We start from the raw sequence: 22,098 nt of genomic DNA, 5'->3' as shown, positions 1-22,098 counted from the left end.
TGGATCTGTCAGATTTCTCAAATTCCATTCCGATTGGCTACGTTTACAGGGGTAAGCACCTAATTGCTGTGAAACTTTGCACGCACATTCCCACTAGACCAAGTAAGAACCTCCACCCACACCACTGTGTTTGAAATGCTGAGGAAGGCCGATGTTTGCAGGCTGTGGGAAGGCAACCCGGCCTGATGGAGAACCTTTCTAGTTATTATTATAATAATAATTATTATTATTATCGTTATTATCATTATGATACATAAAGGTGTAACAGTGGCTCCAACTTTCCTGCATGTTGAATGTTGGTGTGGTGAGGTTGTGGGTTGAGGACCACGATCACTTCCTCCTCATGGATGACATCATGAGACAAGGAGGAAGTACTTCCTGCATCGTTCAGAGTCTCTGACCTGCATCCTGCTTTCAACATGACAAGAGAAGAAGCAGAGAACTCAAACAACTTCATGTATTCACACACTGTTAGTTTTATCCTAGCCTGCAGCTTCAAACAACAAAATACTGCAATATAAACAAAAATGATCAAAACATTGGCAAAACTAGAACTTGTCTTAACTTAACTTTTCATTTGATGTGTTTCCTTTGCTTGACCACAAATGTGCATAATGCGATTTAAATAACATGTTGTTTAGACAGATGCTACAGTAGGTTCATTGTTTACCTGGTATCCTATAGCTTATTTTGACACATATTGTTCTCTCTGAACTCTACTTATGTGATTATTTACCTTGACATTGTTGACTGCAGTTCATGCTTACTCTGATTACTCTGATTACTCTAAAAAAAAAAAGCCCTGTATAATACAGTGATACTGTATTATACAGTACAGTGATACTGTATTATACAGTAGTGATACTTTATACAGTACAGTGGTGTTATACAGTGATACTGTATTATACAGTACAGTGATACTGTATTATACAGTAGTGATACTGTACTATACAGTACAGTATAATATGTATAATATGGTGTTACTATCTGTGAGACAGAGTTAGATAATGAATGTGTATCACTGTCTGATGATAATGTAAATATCACTCACCAAGTTGATGTAAGACTTTCATTTAATTTACATATCCCTCACCAAGTCGATGTAAGACTTTCATTTCATTTAAATATCACTCACCAAGTAGATGTAAGACTTTCATTTCATTTAAATATCACTCACCAAGTAGATGTAAGACTTTCATTTCATTTAAATATCACTCACCAAGTTCATGTAAGACTTTCATTTCATTTAAATATCACTCACCAAGTTGATGTAAGACTTTCATTTCATTTAAATATCACTCACCAAGTTGATGTAAGACTTGCATTTCATTTAAATATCACTCACCAAGTTGATGTAAGACTTTCATTTCATTTAAATATCACTCACCAAGTTGATGTAAGACTTTCATTTCATTTAAATATCACTCACCAAGTTGATGTAAGACTTGCATTTCATTTAAATATCACTCACCAAGTTGATGTAAGACTTTCATTTCATTTGCAGTGATGCCAATCTCCTCATATTCAACACCTTCATCCTCTTTGTCTTTTTGTGAAGATGTTCTTACTAAATGACAACACAGTTAGAAAACTACTGGTGCAAGGTGTCAAAGTAAATGCTTTACTGTTGTACATCAGTATCATTGTACGTATACTTGCCACAGCAGAGCTTTATTATCATCATCATCATCATTAGTAGTAGTATAGGATAAAATGTCTTCACAACATGGCGCACACAGTCCATGAGCCAGACAAGATTACATTATCAAATGTACCTATATTACTGTAAATTGTTTATAGGGTCTATAAATATAAGTAAATTAATATATGGTAACCTTTCCACAGGAGTAGCATTTTCATATTTATCACACATTTTGTTATTTTCACCTATATACATGATAGGTGAATAGGATGAAAAAAGTTAAGAAATAGTTATCACCATGAAACTTCCTCAGTTGATTACTTACATGAAGACAATGATTTATCGTGTTACAAGTTTTCTGAAATTGTGTATTTAAATATGCAAAAAAATGGGCATTATTTAGGAAAATATGCCCGAAGTTGCATATCTTTCCAGAATCAACATTGAAATATTGGATAAAGCCAGAGTCAACATTCTCATTTCATTTTGTTTACATAGAGGCAAAGGTTTTTAACAGGGGAATATTCAATATCTATAAATCACTCCATAAATAAGAAAATACCGCATACAAAAAATATGTTTTTTATGCTTTGTTGTTTTGGTGGCCAAATTCTAGTTTTCTTTTTGTTTGTTTTACCATTTTATGCACCACAAGTCAAAATTAACTAATGAGTTTGTTTCATATGACACAGGGAGTTTGAAGGACCAAATGATCAGTTGATCAAGTAAGATGAGTTAGTTATGTGGAAATGTATATGGAAAGTGGGGAAGGCAGATGGAGGCTGCTGTATTGGTGAACATTTCAGTTTTACTTAAAAAAAAAACAGACAAGGAGGAGTGCATGACAAGGCCAAGGGAGGGATATGGCAGGGAGAAGGTTCAGGGGTTTTGGGACACATCAGGGGCAAGGCACAGCAAATTCAGTCCTCTTTTTCCGAGTCAGTCAAGTCTGCCTCTTTTTTCTATAGACATTAGGAACATGTTGGCTCTCAGCATATACTTTCAAATTGGGGATATTTACAAGACTTATCTTCAAATGGCCTGGGCCGTAGCGTGACGGTCCAGGCACCCTAGGCTGCAATGTCAGCCTGACTGCGTGCATGTTGCGGGTTCGACTCCCGTTCCCGACGACCTTATTTTCAAATTATTTGATTTGTGTGCAAAAGCTTGCATTACAAAGCCATTTAAGCATACTATGGAAGTATTGAATAAGTAAAATAACCTTTCCAATCAATTCCCCATACTGAATTGTGCAGAAAATGGTGCTCATAGGTCTCTACACAATAATGGCTCAAAAGTTGATCATATATTTGCGTGTGATAATATAGGGGTCCACATATTCAATGCATGATAACTACCACAAAGCTACTAGTCTGCAATGGTTATCGAGCCAAACTGTAAAGTAGAGATGTACAGCAAGTAAAAAATAAATCACACCTAGCTTTGCCCGCCCATTTCATAACCATGTCTCAATTGTAGGGCCCTGGCTCATGTTATTACATTAACATAATAGTGTTTCTGACTGTATCTCTAGAGTTACAACCACATGTTATGACTCAAAGCTTAGAATGGTGAGCAGTTTTCTATAGCCATTAGGAACATGTTGGTTCTCAGCACACACTTTCAAAATGGGGATATTTACTAGCTTTATTTTGAAATCATTTTATTTGTGTGTGAAATCGTACAATTAAAGGGTCATTTAAGCATATATGGATGTTTCGAAGAAGTAAAATAACCATTCTAATCAATTCCCCATACTTGCATATGCAGAAAAGTGGGTTCATAGTTCTCTACACAAAATAAGGTTAAAAATGTGTTCATATATTTGTTGTTACAATTTGCGTGTGACAATTATAGGGGTCCACATCAACGCATGGTAACTACCACTAACCTACTAGTCTAAAATGGTTATCATGCCAAACTGTGAAGTAGAGATGTACAGCTAGTCAAACAAGAACATATGACATAGATGTCAAGTATAGACTGGCGACAGTGTGAAACAGGTCAGTCCCTGTATGTCTGTGGGAGGCGTTTTTTTGCGAGGTCAGGCATGTCGTGGGTAGTGGGATGTGTGATGCTTGTGTTTTCTGCCATGTAGTTGATTGATTTGGCCAGCATTGGTAATGCGAGACATGAGTTACAAGAATATGTAGTTGTTACCTGATAAGAAGTTGTTTAGAATTTGTTATTACATTTGTAATGTTTACATTACAATTGATTGGGATTCTATTTCAATATTTAATTATTAAGAATTGGTACAGTAAAACATCTTGGTAATAATCACAGATGGACTTGAGGAGGTGTGGTACAAGAATCAATATATCAAACAATAACTCATACTAAATATCAACAACGTTTTAGAAACAGGAACTCCAACTCTGTGAACCCCTCTTTGCAGATGTTATTGTAATATGTAATGTCCTGTTTATTATTGTAGGCCTATATAATAACTGTCATGAAGCATCAGGGCATTAATTCACACGTTGTGATGCATTGTGAGCTTGGAGATCCATTGTTAGCTTTTAGGAATTTAGCCCCATTTGAAACCTCTCCCTCAGCAGCGATTGGAGCTATTGTCAGCTGTTCGGACTCCTACAGTAACTCCACTTGCGCTGGATTTGTGTTTGGACAAAACTCTGAACTCCACTTGAGCTGGATTTGGGTAACGTGGTGATAATATAATGACACATGCAAGTATCTGACACTATATAAAGTCACTATACCAACTTTGATGAGGCAGTATTGCTTTGTTTTAAAAATATAAGGATTTCTTCATTTCCTGAAAAACGTATATTTTATTTTTTCATTTCCTGAAAAATTCGCGTTTTGGAGTTAGTTGGTTGCTGCTGGACAGCAGAGATATATTATATTAATTATTGTAATAAAATGTTATATTATATTATTATATAATGTGTATTATAATGTATATGATATATTATAATATAATAAATATTGTATTAATGATGTAATCTATTATATTAATAATGTTATATGTTGTTTTATTGTATATAATATGATATAACATCAAGTATATCATATTTATATAATATAAATATAAATAATGTTATGAGATATAAATATACAAATATCTATATATATGTACAGTATATACTGGCCTATACACCAAATACGTATTTGTCCCAACTATATTCCCTCATATAATATGAGTCAGTAGTTGATCAACAATATAGGCCTGTGACTGACTGGCCTATTAGTCCGGCAGCCCCTGAGGTGGGCTTGGGAAATGTGGTCTACTGCATATATGTATTTATTTAATTGGTCCAAAATATTGTCTATTCATGAAACCACCTGCTGACCAGCTGTGAGCATTGGGCAAAAACATGTTTGTAGGTGGGAATATGTGACCATTCCTCTCTATTATAAAAGTAGACTAATTGGACCCAGAAATGTTGTTTTTCTATTTACTTGTATTATTGAAATGTAATATATAGGCCTGTTGTATGAAAATAAACTTTGTTGCACAATGTCATAAATGAGTGTCCTAGTCTCACTCTACAGCCGCACTGAGGCGCGTCGGACATTACCCGATGTTTGCTTTCTAAGCTCGATCTAGCCTTTGATTGCCTTTCAATAAAACCATATGTGATGGACATATGTATCACCTACATGTTACTGATTATAGGGAATGTTATGTTATTTAAATCCGTTGTTTATTTCCTGAGCAATGGAATTATGTTGCGGTGAAAACTCTATATACCGACGTTGACTCCATAAGCTGTCGTCTTTGATTTCCTTTGAATAAAACCATATTTGATCAAGGAATTGACACTGTCCGTACCTCCCTTTCCCCTCCCGCAAAGTAACGTACAGTGCGCGCTGCGCAGAGCTAGGTTCCAACCGGCTTCAGTCAAGCTGCTTCGTGCTGCTCATTAACGTAAACATGGAGAGGCGATGGAACGGAAGGTCCAATCTGCTCAGTGCAAAGCTTGTTGGATGCGTGACTTTGAGGACATTAAGCACGCTATGACACCTTTTCGGGTTATTTGGGTTTTCTAGGGGAGGCGAGATCTTAGTTGGGCAGGCGACCGCCTGTCCTGCCTCTACAGTGGGTACGGCACTGTGACTGCATGAATCTGTGCAGCAGCTCGCCCTACCCCCCAAAAAAAGAACAGATCTGTAAGCTGCCGACACGCCATGTCGCAGTGCGTTGATAGCTTGTATGTCTGTTTTGCTACGAAGGGTGTTCAAACTGCTGCGTAGGACAGCTGGTCCATCGCGTTTAGGAGTTGTCCTAATGCTATGGGCCAAAGCTTTTTATCTACCATGATCAAATGACTAAAGCCTATGTACTGGGGGTCCCTGCTTGATCTCTTTCTCAGCTAAGGTCCTTGACCTGAAAAACGTTGAAGACCCTGGACCTGGACTGTATTATTATATTATATGAATTTAATCCAGTATGCTATTTTTTTATTTATTATGTTTTAAAAACATAGCAGACCTACAAGCTCACAATGCTGTATTTTGTATTTTGTTTGTGTTGATGAACAGGGGGGGGTGGGTTTATGAAAATACTGAACAAATTGCGTGTCTCTCTGTCTCTGTCTGCTGGGGGCGAGGAGCAGAAACTGCCTGCCTGCCTGTGTCTGTTGGTTGAAATGGGGCTCTCTCTCTCTCTCTCTCTCTCTCTCTCTCTCTCTCTCTCTCTCTCTCTCTCTCTCTCTCTCTCTCTCTCTCTCTCTCTCTCTGACGTTGTGTTGTGTAATCAGGTCCTGGATGTGTTTATGAAACATGAACTACGAAGACTAAAAAACTAAATATACAAGCTCATTCTAATTGATATTTGAAGGGACAGAGATACAGTGGAGCCGTGGGAGATAGCCACAAACAGGTTCATTGGGTTGTCTGATGTCGCTGCTATTGATGTGTTGATCAGTCAACACTGTAAGTGTCCTGACCATTGTGTTAAGTTAGGGAGCCCAGGTAAGAGGTGTGAACCACAACAAGTCCCCAGAGAGCTTCAAGCAAAACCTATTGTTCTACTGTATTCAGGAAGCTATGATTATTTACAGTTTGAGATTATTTTGTCAAGGCTTCCTAGACGCATTAATCAAGAGAGCATTGTTCTCTCTGAGTTAATTATCACATCAATGTTTCTTACTAGAGAAGTTGCCAGTCTGTCTACTGACCGACACACTCAAGGCTTTGTGTCATGAACATATGTCTGTTTAACACAGAACTACAATTTCATGTATTATTTCTTAGTAAAAGCTTATTTTGTAGTAAGTACTCAAGTATGAACATTGGTGAAATATGGTTGGGGAAGAAAACAGTTAGTTTTATGTAACTTCTCTTCTTGAATTTGAGGAAAATGCCATGTTCTTTTAAATCACCTATTTTTGTTTAAGTCATACATACAAGGTTGAATGTATATATGTTTGGGCTTAATTTGAAGCTAACAAGATGTTAAACAATGATTTCATAACACAAGCTTATGTGAGACTACAGTTTAATAGATACGGTTTTAGAGAAGATTGTCACATGTTAAAACCAAGGCAGATTGTGTTAGGCCCAGCCCAAGGATCCTATTGTTCTAAAAAGCTTGTTTGTGAGTGGTCAGAAATGAACCATGTTTCTGTCAAATGTTTCTGTATAAAGGACAATGTTTCGGTTATTCAAGTTGCTCTGTGAATTGGTCACACACAGAAGCCATGTTCATTGAATAGAAAGTATTCTTTGAACACCCACTTTTCATCCGGTTTCTACTTTAATCTCTTAACCCAGAGGACAGGTAAATTACCACATTACTATGCCTATAGTCATGCCTCAAATATACCACAGTTGAATTGTGCGCATACACTTCCAGATTTTATAGGGGGCGGGGCTAAAGCAGCATTCCTTTTAGGCTGTGTACAGAGACTGGCAGACTGACGTCACCAGTCTAAAAATCAAACCTAGATTTGCCCACCCATTAGATTATCATGTTCCAATTTTGGGGCTCTGGCTCATGGACTAACAAGCACGCACAAGCGCAGACGTACACGCACAGATACACACAAGCACACGTGTACACACACACACACACACACACACACACACACACACACACACACACACACGCAAATGACTGGAACAGTATTAAAACATCATCATCGTCATTCATTGAATGTACATGACATGATGTTCTAGCCTCTTATTGACACAGTTTATATAAAAGAGAACACCCTTTGACAACCACATTCATAGAATACATTTATGTAATGTTACTCACAGTTGCTGGCCTGGCCTGGAATCAAACCTGGGACAACCAGGGCCTTCGGCTCCACAGACGTGCTCCCTAATGATTCTGCTATGACCGCTATAAATGTACAGAATAGTATTAAGAAAGATGGGTTCATTGTTTACATGGTATCCTATAGTTTCTTTGAGGCACTACATTGTTCTCGCCGTTGATTATTTACTCTGTCATTGTTGACTGCAGTTCATGATTACTCTAATAACAAAAAAAAGCTCTGTTATCAGGCCTGGAATTTCGTCATTTTAGGGGCAAGGCCACTTGGCCTTTGGTGTTGTAGTCCAAAAATGATTAGATGGAAATAATGAAATAATGAATTTAACTTGAAGGTTAAGGATGATTTTATTTTAATATAGTATAAGAATAGTATAACTATCTGTGAAATATAACCCATTTATTTCACAAAATAATGTGTTGGCAAATGACCAATATTTAGTTATATAGGTCTCAATATGTCACATTCAGCCCTGGACTTCATTGACTGAAATAGGGGTCACATTAATCACATTAGACAGATTAGAGATTTGTATTTTCCCCACAAGTTATTTTCATTCAAATGTGATTGAACTTGCACTAATAATGACTTTGGTTGATTTGTCACTATTTCAACTATAGTATTTCTTAATTATTAATAATTACAGCTTGTAGATTGTCTATTTTCACCATTTTAAATTGTTTTTAAATCATTAAAAAAAAAGGAACATATAAGGTTTCCACCGACAGCGACAATATATAGCCAATATATGGTTCTGTATCAGTATATGAGTCGGTTTTAGCAGATTTCATTCTAACTGGCTACTATGCCTGCCTATGAATTTCATGGGCCTGGGTAGGTCACCCTGGCCTGGCGGAGATCTGCCCTGTTGCGCACACTCCGCACACAGCAGTACAATAGGTGAAAGCAATTCACTTAAACGAGGACTGTGCTGCGCACCAAAAACGGACTAAAACTGTCACATTCTAGCTGCTGAAATAAACTTCCCATTTAGATCATTGTTGACAAACTAACAGAACATGGAAGTGGTTTGCAGAAGGATTATCTATTTCTTGTCCATCAGAGCGGTGAGGTCACTCTACTTTTGTATGATATTGATAGCCTAAACCTTTAACTTGTTTGCAGTTATTCTATTGCTTGCTTTATATTAAGAATTTTGGGATTTCGCTGTATTTTATCAGATGTATTCATCTATATTTTGCTGTTGAAAAAAAACATCGGGCACATCGGTCTGTAGGACTACGCAATTCTCTCTCTCTCTCTCTCTCTCTCTCTCTCTCAAACTGGAATACAGGCTAGAAATCAAACCTACCATTGATTAGTTCAACAGGCTGCGTTAGATTTATCTCCTGTTTGGCCCGGTGATGCTTTTGTGTCGTATTACACTGTGTTGCGGGATTCCGACGGTTCATACGAGGCTCAAAATCAAACCTGTAACTTTTTTTCTCTGAGTGAAGAGACTATCTCTCCACCCAACATATTTCATATGTATGGGGAATGACCCCACCTCGCATAAAACGTGGATATTTCTTTAAGACACACCAGTCCTACTGGCACGCCCAGCCCTATATAAGGCCCAGCTGTGCGTGATTACACTGGTTTTACTTTGATCGACACCGCTGCCGAGCGACATCGAGGTGGAGAGATAGTCTCTTCACTCAGAGAACAAAGGTTACAGCGTAACCGAACGTTCTCTATCGTATCGAGACTATCTCTCCACCCAACATATTTCATATGTATGGGGAACTCTGTAAGACACCTCGTGAGGAAGCGAAGCAGTCCCAGAACCCCAGAGCCAACACCAGTGGGCTCCGACCCAGTACATACTGTGATTAACCAAGGCCAGTGACCACAGGGGAGACGGGCCGCTCAAGCCAGCCCGCCAGATGTAAGGCCGACTCGACTGGTGAAGGTGACGGTGACACCTACCGCAGAGTAGCACATAAGACCGACTCTCGAAAGGGAGCGGATACAGCCACGTTCAGTCGGTAGCACCGGGTGAATGTAGACGGAGTCGACCATGTTGCTGCTGTGCGGATCTCCGCCAGAGACACACCATTCCACAGCACTCAGGAGGCCGCCGTCCCACGGGTGGAGTGTGCCCGCACCTAGGCAGCACTGGTACTCCTGCCTGCTTGTATGCCTGCTGGATCATTTCTGTGATCCAGCGGGTCAGACTAGCCTTTGACAGTGGTCCAAGCACTCCTGCTTCAGCAACCTAAGAGCTGGTCTGTTACTCTGTGGGCCTGTGTGGCCCTGATGTACGACACTAAGCTCTAACAGGGCAGAGTGGGGACCGACTCTGTCTCCGTACTCCACCTATCTGCATGTCAAATAGAGGACAGAGCTCAATCACCTGATTGGGACATGCCTCTGAGAGAACTTTGGGGAGAAAGGCCAGGTTGGGGCGTAACACTGCTCCTCCATCATCAGGGCCTAGACCTGCAACACTCCAAACTACAGAGCTTGCAACTCCACAATTCTCCTTGCAGATACGACTGGTGAAGGCCATGTCCTGCTGCGGAGCCCAGCACACACTCAGTGATAGGGGTGCTGGCTGCCACACCCATGCAGCAGAACATTCTTGTAGCTGACACCGTCAACAGCAAGAATGCTGTCTCGAGAGAAGCCATTGCAGCCCCAGTGTTCACGGCTCAGATGGCTCCTGCCACCAACGGTCCGTAGCAAACCCGTATGGTGCGTTCTGCTCACCCCTGACAGTCTCGGCACGCTCCGCTGTGTCACCGCACAGACGGAACTATACACCCAAACGCGTAAGCTGCCACCAGCAATACGCCCGTATGGTGCATGACTGTTATTCACAAGGAATGCACTGGCCGCATGTTCAGGAGAGCCTAATGTGTGCCGTGGCTGCCATCAGCCCCAAAGGGTGGAGGCACAGCTTCCAGGTCAACCTGGCCCTCAACCGAAAATCCGGATGAGCAAGCCCTGAGGGTGGCCCGTCCCACTGGAGCAAGGGACAGATTCCCTGCTTTGGCCTCTAACACATGCCGAGGATCCCATCCGGACTGTGAGCGCTGACGCCTGCAAATTCTCTTGTCGAGGCGCTTGCCAAGTGCTGCCGGAGCCTGGCCACATCGTTGTGGCACTGCTCCTCTGAGCAAGCACACACCAGCCGGTCATCCAATTTTGGATACGAAGGCTCTCCCGACGCCAAGGCCCCAGGACTGCGTCCAAGCACCTTGTAAGAAGCGCTGGGGCTACTTTTCCTCTCTTTTAGGATTTTGTTTGTTTTACCTATGAACGAGCCGCGACAGCAACCCCAAGAGGGGTGACTCAACTCTGGCTCTCTGAACTGCACACTGAAGTGGGTTAAATAGGTTGCCAACACTCGTAAGTAGTCTTCTCACCAGGCAGGGCAGGTAAAGAGGTGGAGCCATAGCCTGAGCTTGGCTCACACAGCTCTGCCACCCTGGGACGTGTTGTCTGTTGGGCTGAAGTGGAAACGGCTGGCCTCTTGCTGTGCCACACACCATATATGGTGCGCTCCGCTTGTCCCTGACAGTACGGATGCGCTCCGCTGGAATCACTGTGTTTAACAGACCACCAGCATGCCCCGCCAAGTGTTTCCACTGACGGAACTCCGCCACGGACGCGTAAACCGACACAATCGGTGATACACCGTAAAACTGTCCACACTTCCACCAACTGTTTCCATCTCCAGCTTTTTCCTTTATATATATGTATATATATTTTGTATTTGTTAGGATGGATGTCCATACCAAACTCAATGTCCAGCAGTTTGTTTTGTGTCTCCAGCAGAGTTTCTAGTGTCTCTTCCTCTCTCTGGAAGAGGTTGCACATGAACTCTGCAGCCGCACCGAGGCGCTCCAACACAAACTCTGACATGAAGTTCACTGGAGCGCTCCAAACTCTTTGCTTTATATATATAATTTTCGGCTGTTTGGACTGTGCTCAGAACAGGGATTTTAGGAATTGTGCTTGAAACGTGAGGGGTCACAATTCACCCTATGCAGAAATCTCACACTGCCTGCATCAACGAATGACTGTCCACACTTCCTTACTTGTTTGTTTGTTTGCCTACAAACGAGCCGATACGATAGAGAACTACCTACCACTGGTCATGTTGTAGGTACGCAGCTCAACCAAAGGGCCTCTTGTGTGTAAAAAAAATACGTATTGACAGGAAGATCGCGCAGAGGAAAAACTGTGAAATCAGCTACTGGTGCAGCTGGGGCACCACAGCCACTGTGGCCCTGAAGGCATGTCATTTTTCGAGGGGCACACGGCCAATGAGAGGGGCAACGACGCCCATTACATTACATTACATTACAGTCATTTAGCAGACGCTTTTATCCAAAGCGACTTACAATAAGTGCATTCAACATAGGTAGGGAACGAAACTACTAATCACCAGAAGTCTTAAGTGCATTTCCTGCAAAAACAAGCAACCAAGAGTATACCTAGCGCTAAGGTAAAAGTACAATATATCAGCTACCTACTTTCTTAAACAGATGAGACAAAATAGCAAAATCAAATGAGCAAAGAGCTAATACAAAAAGTGTATCGACTAGTTCGTACAACTAGTTAACAACAAGTGAGCCAGGCAAAGAGGAAGGGTAGTTTTTCCTGAAGAGGTGGGTTTTCAGCCTGCGGCGAAAGATGGGCAGTGACTCTGCTGTCCTGACATCAGTGGGAAGTTCATTCCACCACTGTGGGGCCAGAACAGAAAAAAGTTGTGACCGTGTCGATCGACCAGAAGGACCCTTGAGTGACGAGGCAATCAGTCGCCCCGAGGTGGCAGACCGAAGTGGTCGGGCAGGGGTGTAGGCATCGACCATAGCCCGGAGGTAAGAAGGAGCTGTTCCTTTCACTGCCCTATAGGCTAGCACCAGGGTTTTAAACTGAATGCGAGCCGCTACGGGGAGCCAGTGCAGAGAACGGAGAAGGATAGTTGTGTGGGAGAACTTGGGGCGGTTGAACACCAGATGAGCCGCAGCTTTCTGAACAAGCTCCAGAGGTCTGATGGCAGATGCCGGAGCACCAGCAAGGAGGGAGTTGCAGTAGTCCAGGCGGGAGATGACAAGAGCCTGGATGAGCACCTGGACTGCCTTCTCCGTGAGGAAGGGGCGAATCCTCCTGATGTTGTAGAGGAGGAATCTGCAGGACCGTGTCACTGATGCGATGTTAGCCGAGAACGACAGTTGATCGTCCAAGGTCACACCCAGATTCTTCGCAGTCCGAGTTGACGTCACCACAGCATTATCAATGGTGATGGCCATGTCTCGGTGCGGACAGCCCTTCCCCGGGAGGAACATCAGCTCGGTCTTGTCCAGGTTGAGCTTCAGGTGGTTCGTCGACATCCACTCCGAGATGTCAGCCAGACAAGCAGCAATGCGTGCCTCCACTTGTGTGTCAGAGGGGGGGAATGAGAGGATCAGCTGGGTGTCATCGGCATAGCAGTGGTAGGAAAAGCCATGGGAGTGGATTACAGCACCAAGAGATGTAGTGTAGAGAGAGAAAAGAAGAGGACCCAGAACCGAGCCTTGGGGAACCCCAGTAGTGAGCCTGTGTGGTTCTGACACAGACCCTCTCAGCATCACCTGGTAGGAGCGACCCGTCAGGTAGGATGCAAACAGGGAGAGTGCAGAGCCTGAGACACCCATCCCCTCGAGGGTGGAGAGGAGGATCTGATGGTTCACTGTGTCGAACGCTGCAGACAGGTCCAGGAGTATCAGGACGGCGGAGAGAGAGTTCGCTCTAGCGGCATGGAGCGACTTCGTCACTGCCAGGAGGGCAGTCTCTGTCGAGTGACCCACTTTGAACCCAGACTGGTTGGAGTCCAGGAGGTTGTTCTGGTGGAGGTACGAGGACAGTTGTTTGAAGACAGCACGTTCGAGAGTTTTAGATAGGAAGGATAGAAGGGAAACCGGTCTGTAGTTCTTGACTTCAGAGGGGTCAAGTGTCGGTTTCTTCAGGAGGGGGGTGACTCTGGCAGTCTTGAAAGCAGAGGGAAAGTAACCAGATGTCAGAGAGGTGTTAATAAGGTGGGTTAAGAAGGGAAGAAGTTCAGGTGCAGTGGACTGCAGCAGAGTGGATGGGACCGGGTCCAGAGAGCATGAGGTGGGGCGACTAGAGGTAACAAGGAGAAGAACCTCGTTAGGGGAGAGGGGAGAAAAGTGGGATAGAGAGGGGGAGGGGCGGGAAGAGGAGTAGATGAAACCGGTCTGTAGTTCTTGACTTCAGAGGGGTCAAGTGTCGGTTTCTTCAGGAGGGGGGTGACTCTGGCAGTCTTGAAAGCAGAGGGAAAGTAACCAGATGTCAGAGAGGTGTTAATAAGGTGGGTTAAGAAGGGAAGAAGTTCAGGTGCAGTGGACTGCAGCAGAGTGGATGGGACCGGGTCCAGAGAGCATGAGGTGGGGCGACTAGAGGTAACAAGGAGAAGAACCTCGTTAGGGGAGAGGGGAGAAAAGTGGGATAGAGAGGGGGAGGGGCGGGAAGAGGAGTAGATGAAGGTAGAGAGATTGGAAGGTAAGAAGGTCCTCCAGGAGGTTGCCATTTCTCCATTTGCGCTCAGCCGCTCTCAGGCTCCGTCTCTCAGTCCGCACTGAGTCCAACAACCAGGGGGCAGGTGGAGTTTGGCGTGCAGGCCTGGTGGTGAGGGGACAGAGATGGTCGAGAGAAGAGGATAGAGTAGAGAAAAGAAGATCTGTGGCGGTATCAGGGGATAGAAGAGCAAAGGATTCAGGGGCAGGGAGAGCAGAGAGAACAGAAGAGGAAAGATCAGTGGAGGAAAGTGAGGGAAGATTGCGACGTAAGGAAATCATGTGGGTAGGGAGGGGCTGTGAGGGGGGAGAGGAGAGAGAGAGAGAGTAGGACATGAAGTAGTGATCAGAGAGTTTCTTACCCTTTTCACTGGAAAGAGGAGTGACGGACAGGTTAGCAGTAGAGCAGCCTCTGGTGAAGATCAGGTCCAGTTGGTTGCCAGCCTCGTGGGTAGGAGGAGATGGGGAAAGAACTAGGTCAAAGGCGGCGAGAAACGAAAGGAGTGGGTCTAGCTGCTTCTCAGTCGGGAGGTTGAACTCACCCAGAAGGATGAATCCAGAGCCATCGACAGGGAAGTGAGAGACTAGATGGTCCAGCTCCTCCAGGAAGCCACCAGCAGGGCCCGGTGGGCGATAAACAACTGCAATGGTGAGCTTGACTGGATGAGAAACAGTGACCATGTGAAATTCAAAAGAGTTAGGAGAGAATTTTGACAGTGAAACAGGGGAGTATTTCCGTTTTCTGGAAATTAGCAGACCAGCACCACCACCTGTCCGCACGGCTCTGGGAGTGTGAGAGAAAGAGTACACATCTGACAGCGGGCGTAGCAGTGTTTTCTGGTCTGATCCAAGTCTCAGTTAGAGCAAGGAAGTTGAGGGAGAGCAAGGATGCGTAGCCTGTGATGAAAGCAGCTTTGCCTTCCACCACAGCCGAGTGGCAATTCCAAAGCCCTCCTGTTACCACTTGCTCAACGTGAGTTGAAAGAGTAGGATAGATTATATTACTTACCCAGTGTTTTTGCGACCACCAGGAAGAGGAGAGGACAGGAATAGGAAGAAAACACATCGTAGGTCACTAAACATATACACACTACTATATCTATCACACTACTATATATGTCACTAAACAATGATGCTGCTTATGAAGAGAAGAAGCACTCAATGGCGAAGGTCGTACGTTGACGAAGTCAGGCTTTGACAAAGTCGCCTGCTGCCTTTGTTCGCCTTCGCCTAGCCTTCGTTTGCTAGCCGCTTGAAAGCTACCGCTTTCAGAGCAAGTATTTAAGGCAACTTCAACTGATTGCTAATTGCCTGCCAGGAGTGTAGGCCCCTCCCCTACTTATCGAAGGCTATTGAGCTGGTTCAGGTGAAACTCCCTTTAATGGGGCTGTCAGCTGAGACCTAATCTCTCAAGAACAGATTCTGCTCTGCGTTGGAATCTGTCGTGAAGGTTCGTCATAACGTGTACACACTGGGCTACAAGTGGGCGTGCCTTCAGATCAGGAAGCAGGCCGCGCTTTACCCTATCAAATATAGTGGGCGGGATTTACGTGTCCGCCGATCCTTCCCCACTCGAAACCAACCGAAACTAATTTATCAATAGCGTCCGCGGAGCAGACAAAACCACGAAAAGATATTCACATTTTAACTTGCTCTTTCATCATAGAAACAAGTGGGCTTATAACCAAAACGATCCATGTTCTCTGGGAGAAGTGGTGTTAGTGTTCCGTGTAGAAATATTGTTAGTGGGAATGAAATCATAGTCGCACCACCGGAAGTGAAACGCTGAAGGCAGACCAAAACCCCGGTTTCCTTGCGCACGGGTGCTCCGTCGTCTTTGTCCCAGAGCCAAGTGAGATAGTGCAAACAGCAGAGGGCGCTGTTTTTCCTTCTCATTTGGCTCTGGGTTCCCAGATTGGCTGAGACCTAACAATAGGCTTTGAAGCAAGCAAAATAACAAACTACTTTTAAGCTAAACCAACTATACAACACTGATACTTTTGAGCAAAGTACAGCTACTTAAAGCAACCTGCTAATATAAGAAAATATACTCAAGCTGTCTAGGTGGGTCAGGCAGTTTACAGGGTTCCTCCAGAAGTTGAATTACACACTGAAGTAACACTGTGCCTGGACAGACTTATAAACACCTTCAGACTGTGTAGGCCCCTCCCCTACTTATCCAAGGCTATTGAGCTGGTTCAGGTGAAACTCCCTTTAATGGGGCTGTCAGCTGAGACCTAACAATAGGCTTTTTAAGCAAGCAAAATAACAAACTACTTTTAAGCTAAACCAACTATACAACACTGATACTTTTGAGCAAAGTACAGCTACTTAAAGCAACCTGCTTATATAAGAAAATATACTCAAGCTGTCTAGGTGGGTCAGGCAGTTTACAGAGTTCCTCCAGAAGTTGAATTACACACGGCCATGGCCGTCGTGGCCGCCGTGAAATTCCTGCCCTGCTTGTTATACAGTGATACTGTATTATAGTATTATAAGTCAGTGAGACAGCGTTAGATAATGAATGTGTATCACTGTCTGATGATAATGTAAATATCACTCACCAAGTTGATGTAAGACTTTCATTTCATTTGCAGTGATGCCAATCTCCTCATATTCAACACCTTCATCCTCTTTGTCTTTTTGTGAAGATGTTCTTTCTAAATGACAACACAGTTAGAAAACTACTGGTGCAAGGTGTCAAAGTAAATGCTTTACTATTGTACATCAGTATCATTGTACGTATACTTGCCACAGCTTTATTATTATCATCATCATTATTAGTAGTACTAGTATAGGATAAAATGTCGTCACAACATGGCGCACGTACGCATATAACATTAACATATGGACACTCCCCCATGCATAAGATAAGCTGGGGAGTCTTATTACTTAAGTGTTTGCGCTCAGTGCACCTTGCATAATAGGGACTGCGCATAAGATGGTGGCGTTATCACCTAATTATCACCTAAGACCTGGATTTAAGAAGTGCTTAATAGGGCCCTATATGTCCAAATACTGGCCTCTTGTGACCAGATAGTAGTTACTTCATGTAGGCCTACATGACTACAATCAGGCTAAGTGTCTTTATCAAATATCAGTTTCTTTCTTTCAAATGACTGGACAAGCTTTAAAACATGTCGTTCAGTGAATATACATGATTGACAGATTATTGACAAGACTCCTATTGACAAAGTTCATATAAAAGAGAATATCCTATGACTACAACCACATTCATAGAATACATGAATAATATAACGTTACTCACTATTAACAGTGGATGGTGTTCTCACACACAGGCTGAGGAGAATCAGCAGCAGCACAATCACAAGGACTGTGACAATCTTAAGGCCCTCCATGAATCCAAAATGATGAATCACTTTGTGTTGTTGAATTTGTTGGTTGAATAAAGCAAATGAGAGACCATCATCATCATCATCAAAAAATAATCATCAGAATTGGTTTACTCACCAGCGTCTAGGTCAAATCACAACAACTAACAACACATTTAGTTTAACATGATCAGTGAAAGTAGGTGTGGTACCTTTACAATATAATTATGAAAGTAGGTGTGGTACCTTTACAATATAATTATGAAAGTAGGTGTGGTACCTTTACAATATAATTATGAAAGTAGGTGTGGTACCTTTACAATATAATTATGAAAGTAGGTGTGGTACCTTTACAATATAATTATGAAAGTAGGTGTGGTACCTTTACAATATAATTATGAAAGTAGGTGTGGTACCTTTACAATAGATTTCAGCTGGTTTGACTTTCTTACAAGACTTCAGGTGGACACAGTCTCTGATGTCCAAATTATCCTTTGTGCAAACCAGAGTCAATTCCAGGTCCTACAATCACAATCAAAACGTAGTCAGGAATGTCGCTTTGTCTTTCATACAAAATAATGTGCAGAAGAGACCGGAGTGACGAGATGTCTTATGGTGTCAATGAGACTTAAAAGACTTAAAAGACAAAGCCAACAAAACAGTTGTTTACCTCCTCTGTGGATTTCACATCTGTCTTATTGTTCTCTATGACTTCACCACAACCAAGCTCCTTGCACAGCAGGTTCTTAAAATCCTCTGTTAAATTTAGGGGACACACATGCTTCTCCCACTTATCTTGGTATCGGACTTCAAGTGTGCCTCCACACTCCTCTTTGGTTCTGATGCTAATGCCACCTGTAACAAGTTAAATGAAAAACCTCTGCTTTATTACCTGCTGCGTGGAAACAATATTGCATCCAAACTTTTGAATGGAAAAATATTAGTAGTAAATATAATAGGAATTTGTTAGCATAAGGAACAAGGGGAAACAGTACAGGAAAGCTAGGAAGCTTATTCAACCAGTAAAGTAGAGAAAGAAATAATAATTGAAATCCATTGACAGTTTCAAATGAAAAATATAGCTGCAAGCACACATACACATGGAGGAACAACAACAACAACAACGTTGCTGGGTGTGCTGTGTTTAAAACAAAATCTGTTTCACAACTTTTCACTGTTGATGCAGCTTTATGTCTCTGCTGCTGTTCTCTCTGGGAGAGAAGGGGGGCTAGAGCTTAATTTATAATTCTAATATAAAATAATGATATACTATATGATTAGTAATCAAACAATTCTACTATAAACGGCAGACCCTTTGTTTTCTCCCAGAATTCTATGAGTGAGATGAAATGATGAAATGAGACGTGCAGAGCCTAGTACTAACTTACAAACAATAAATTGCTTTGAATTTAAATGTAATGCATTTTTAGTACATGTTTTGGGAAATTAACGAGGGCTGTAATATAAATCCTTTGCATTGTGTTGAATCACATCGTATCGCATCGTATCGCATCGTATCGCATTGTGCAGAATTGAATCGCCATCAAATCGTTATCAAATCGCATCGAATTTCTTTTACTTAAAAACAAGAACCCAACATTTTCTTTAGATATTGGTCCAAAGTTGTTGTCGAAAGTTTCGTGCACATTGATAAAAAAAAATCCCAGGAAGAGATAGATTTTAACTGTTTTTCATATCATTCAAAATAGCACCACCCTTTGGCCAATGTTTGTTCATTTATTGGCCGTTTTGCATGACCCTCTACCATTATGCCAAGTTTCTTAAAAATGACTGCACGGTTATACCAGAAATATAAAATACAATATTATAATATAATTCAAAATAGTGGGAGTCTGGGAGATCTAAAGGTCAGAGGTCAAAAGTCAGACCGTGAAATGTGTTCGTCATGAGGAGACGCATATGTGTGTTGAAGTTTCACGGCAATAACTCAAACAGGGCATGAGTTATACCTGTTAAAAGTTTTGCATTCAATTGATTGCTATAGCGCTACCCTTTGGCCAATGGTGGTGGGTTTTGTGTCTTCGACACTTGACATAGCCCTCTATCATATTGCTGAGTTTCGTAAAAAAAACGACTGCATGGTTAGGCTAATACTGCCATGTAAAATGGCGGAAGAATAATAATAAGGTAGAGAAACAAGAAGGGACCATTAGCACTATGTGCTAAAATATGGACATATTTCTTAAATAGTCTGATATACAGTAACTACTATATAAAATGCAAATGACATACAGCAACTACTACATACAAAATACAAAATGCAAAAGTGTAGACTACTGCAGAGTGTCTCTTATCACAAGTATATCAAATAATTCACTTGTACAGTAGACAGACACCAGTCCTCCAGCACACTGGTCCAGGATCGTCTCACACTGCCCAAGACTGAACTCGGAGCCCTGGCAACGGACGTGGTAAACATCTGACCCAGTTCTTCCATGTTTTTCAAAGGGCAGAGCATTGCCACAGCCCTTCTCTTGGCAAACTATTTGTGAATGTTTGTCATCCCAGTGATCACCGCACACCCTGATGTAATTAATCTTCACCTCACCAAAGCATCCCTCATACCCTGATAGGCTAACCCAATGGTTATCTGGGAAAACAGGAACAACTTAATCAACAAAAACTATTACATCCTTAATCCCACAACCACACAGATGTGATGGCACTGAAAATATGTTTTGGGGTCATGTAGAGATGTCATTCAAAACATTTACTTGAAATACAAGGCGTACATCCACAGGGACTGATTAGGCCTGAATATCCCTCATCCAATAATGATCAATGAAAAATAAACTGTCCTTTTCCCCATTTAAACATACAGCTGTCTTACAATGAGCAATCTTGTATGTTAATATTATTGTGTAAAAATGGACTGGAAAAATCCTGGGTGTCAAATCATTGTATTATTCTTAATACAATTAAAATAATTAAATTATGTATTATTATTACCCTAACCCTAACCCTAACCCATTTTTGTTGTTTTAGTTTTGGATTACACTGTTTGGTAATACTATTTATTACTCTAGAATTGGAGATGTTGTAGTAATAATAGTTATTACTCTGGCATTGGAGGTAGACCCCTTGGTTCCCGTAGGTTGTATTTTCCTGTTCACAGTCCCAGATGGTCTTTGGGTTCTTCACATCACTACAGTTGAAGCTCTTCTCCCACAGATCAGAAGAACTATTTGATGCTGTATGGTTTATATAACCGCCACGGTCCAGATGACGGCACAGAATGTCTCCCTCTTTGTCTGTCCAGCCATGGCTAGAAACCATCCTGGAACCATTCTGACTGTAAACAAACACATGTCCCTCATAGTGTCTTCCATGCTGTTTTGGACGTTGTATTCTGATTTTCTGCCAGTCTGAGAAGTAACAGAGAGAATAGTTGATGAAAACCAATCAATATTAATCAGTTCAAGAGGTTTTTGTTGTAAACTCATATCCTACCACAGTCCATGTTCACAAATGGACTGTTACTGTAACATGCACATTACTGTACAACACTCACTTTAAGTGATGTCCCCCGGACTTTTTTAATGTTATCCTTTTGGCCTACATGTTTTACTGTACCTCTGTGCTGTTTACATTTCCTGACAAATAAAGTATTAAATCAATGAATCAAAAGTCAGGTGGAATCAGATGAAAGCATTTAAAATGTACCAGAACACTGGAGGCCACCAAGAGAACAATGTCCTTTGTCCTGTAAAGTAATGTTACAGTCTGCCAGCTTGTGGCTGTTTGCAGGACAGCACAGTCCTGACACGACTTCAGGTGGACTTTGCGGTAAAGGTCCAAAGAATTCAACAGGCTCGCCGGTCTCTCCACATTGCAGCTCTCTGCAGATGGTATTTTGGACATTGGTGTCATTTAGGGTTTCTTTACAGACAGGGTATTGTTGACCTCGATAGAGTATCTTCACATTTCCAGAACAAGGATCTCTGGAATCCTCGAGATCAGCCTTGACACTGTCTGGAAACGGTATAAAAACTTCATGTGAAACATAATATCACAAGTACCACTGAAATGACATTATTGTCTCCGCCAGGCCGAAGGCATGGTGGAGAGTATGTTTTCACTTTGTCCGTCCGTGTGTCCGTACGTCTGTGAACACCTAACATTGGTCAAGCTTCACGTGACATCACAATATGTAATATAAATAGGTAAGACAGAATTAATCAGGAACAGTACTTTCTTTTACCACCTCGCCTGGCGGAGGGAGACCTGTGCTCCGAGGAGCACTTTTCTAGTTATAGACACTGTTTTGACTTTAACAAAATCCAATGATGAAGATGAGGTATAAATTGACAAAAATACAAGGTGTACAG

General features: G+C 42.1%; 1 protein-coding gene and 1 long non-coding RNA gene across 2 annotated transcripts in view; one reads left to right on the top strand and one right to left on the bottom strand.

Moving 5' to 3' along the window:
• The window catches only part of LOC308097945, a 435,438-nt gene that overhangs the window by 254,325 nt on the left and 159,015 nt on the right, over window positions 1-22,098 (top strand). The gene's annotated exons all lie outside the window — the stretch shown is intronic.
• On the bottom strand, window positions 13,633-15,133 carry LOC308099077 (uncharacterized protein; the record flags this gene model as incomplete). Its single annotated transcript, XM_080447650.1, has 2 exons — window positions 14,780-15,133; window positions 13,633-13,727 (listed from the first exon to the last, which is right to left on the bottom strand). The coding sequence occupies exons 1-2, from the start codon at window positions 15,096-15,098 to the stop codon at window positions 13,633-13,635; spliced, it is 414 nt and encodes a 137-aa protein (XP_080303776.1). The 5' UTR covers window positions 15,099-15,133.

Source organism: Gymnoscopelus braueri (genome assembly GCF_963280865.1).
Source record: "Gymnoscopelus braueri genome assembly, chromosome: 13".
In the NCBI taxonomy this organism is placed as follows: Eukaryota; Metazoa; Chordata; class Actinopteri; order Myctophiformes; family Myctophidae; genus Gymnoscopelus; species Gymnoscopelus braueri.
This window is presented reverse-complemented; position numbering and strand designations above follow the sequence as displayed.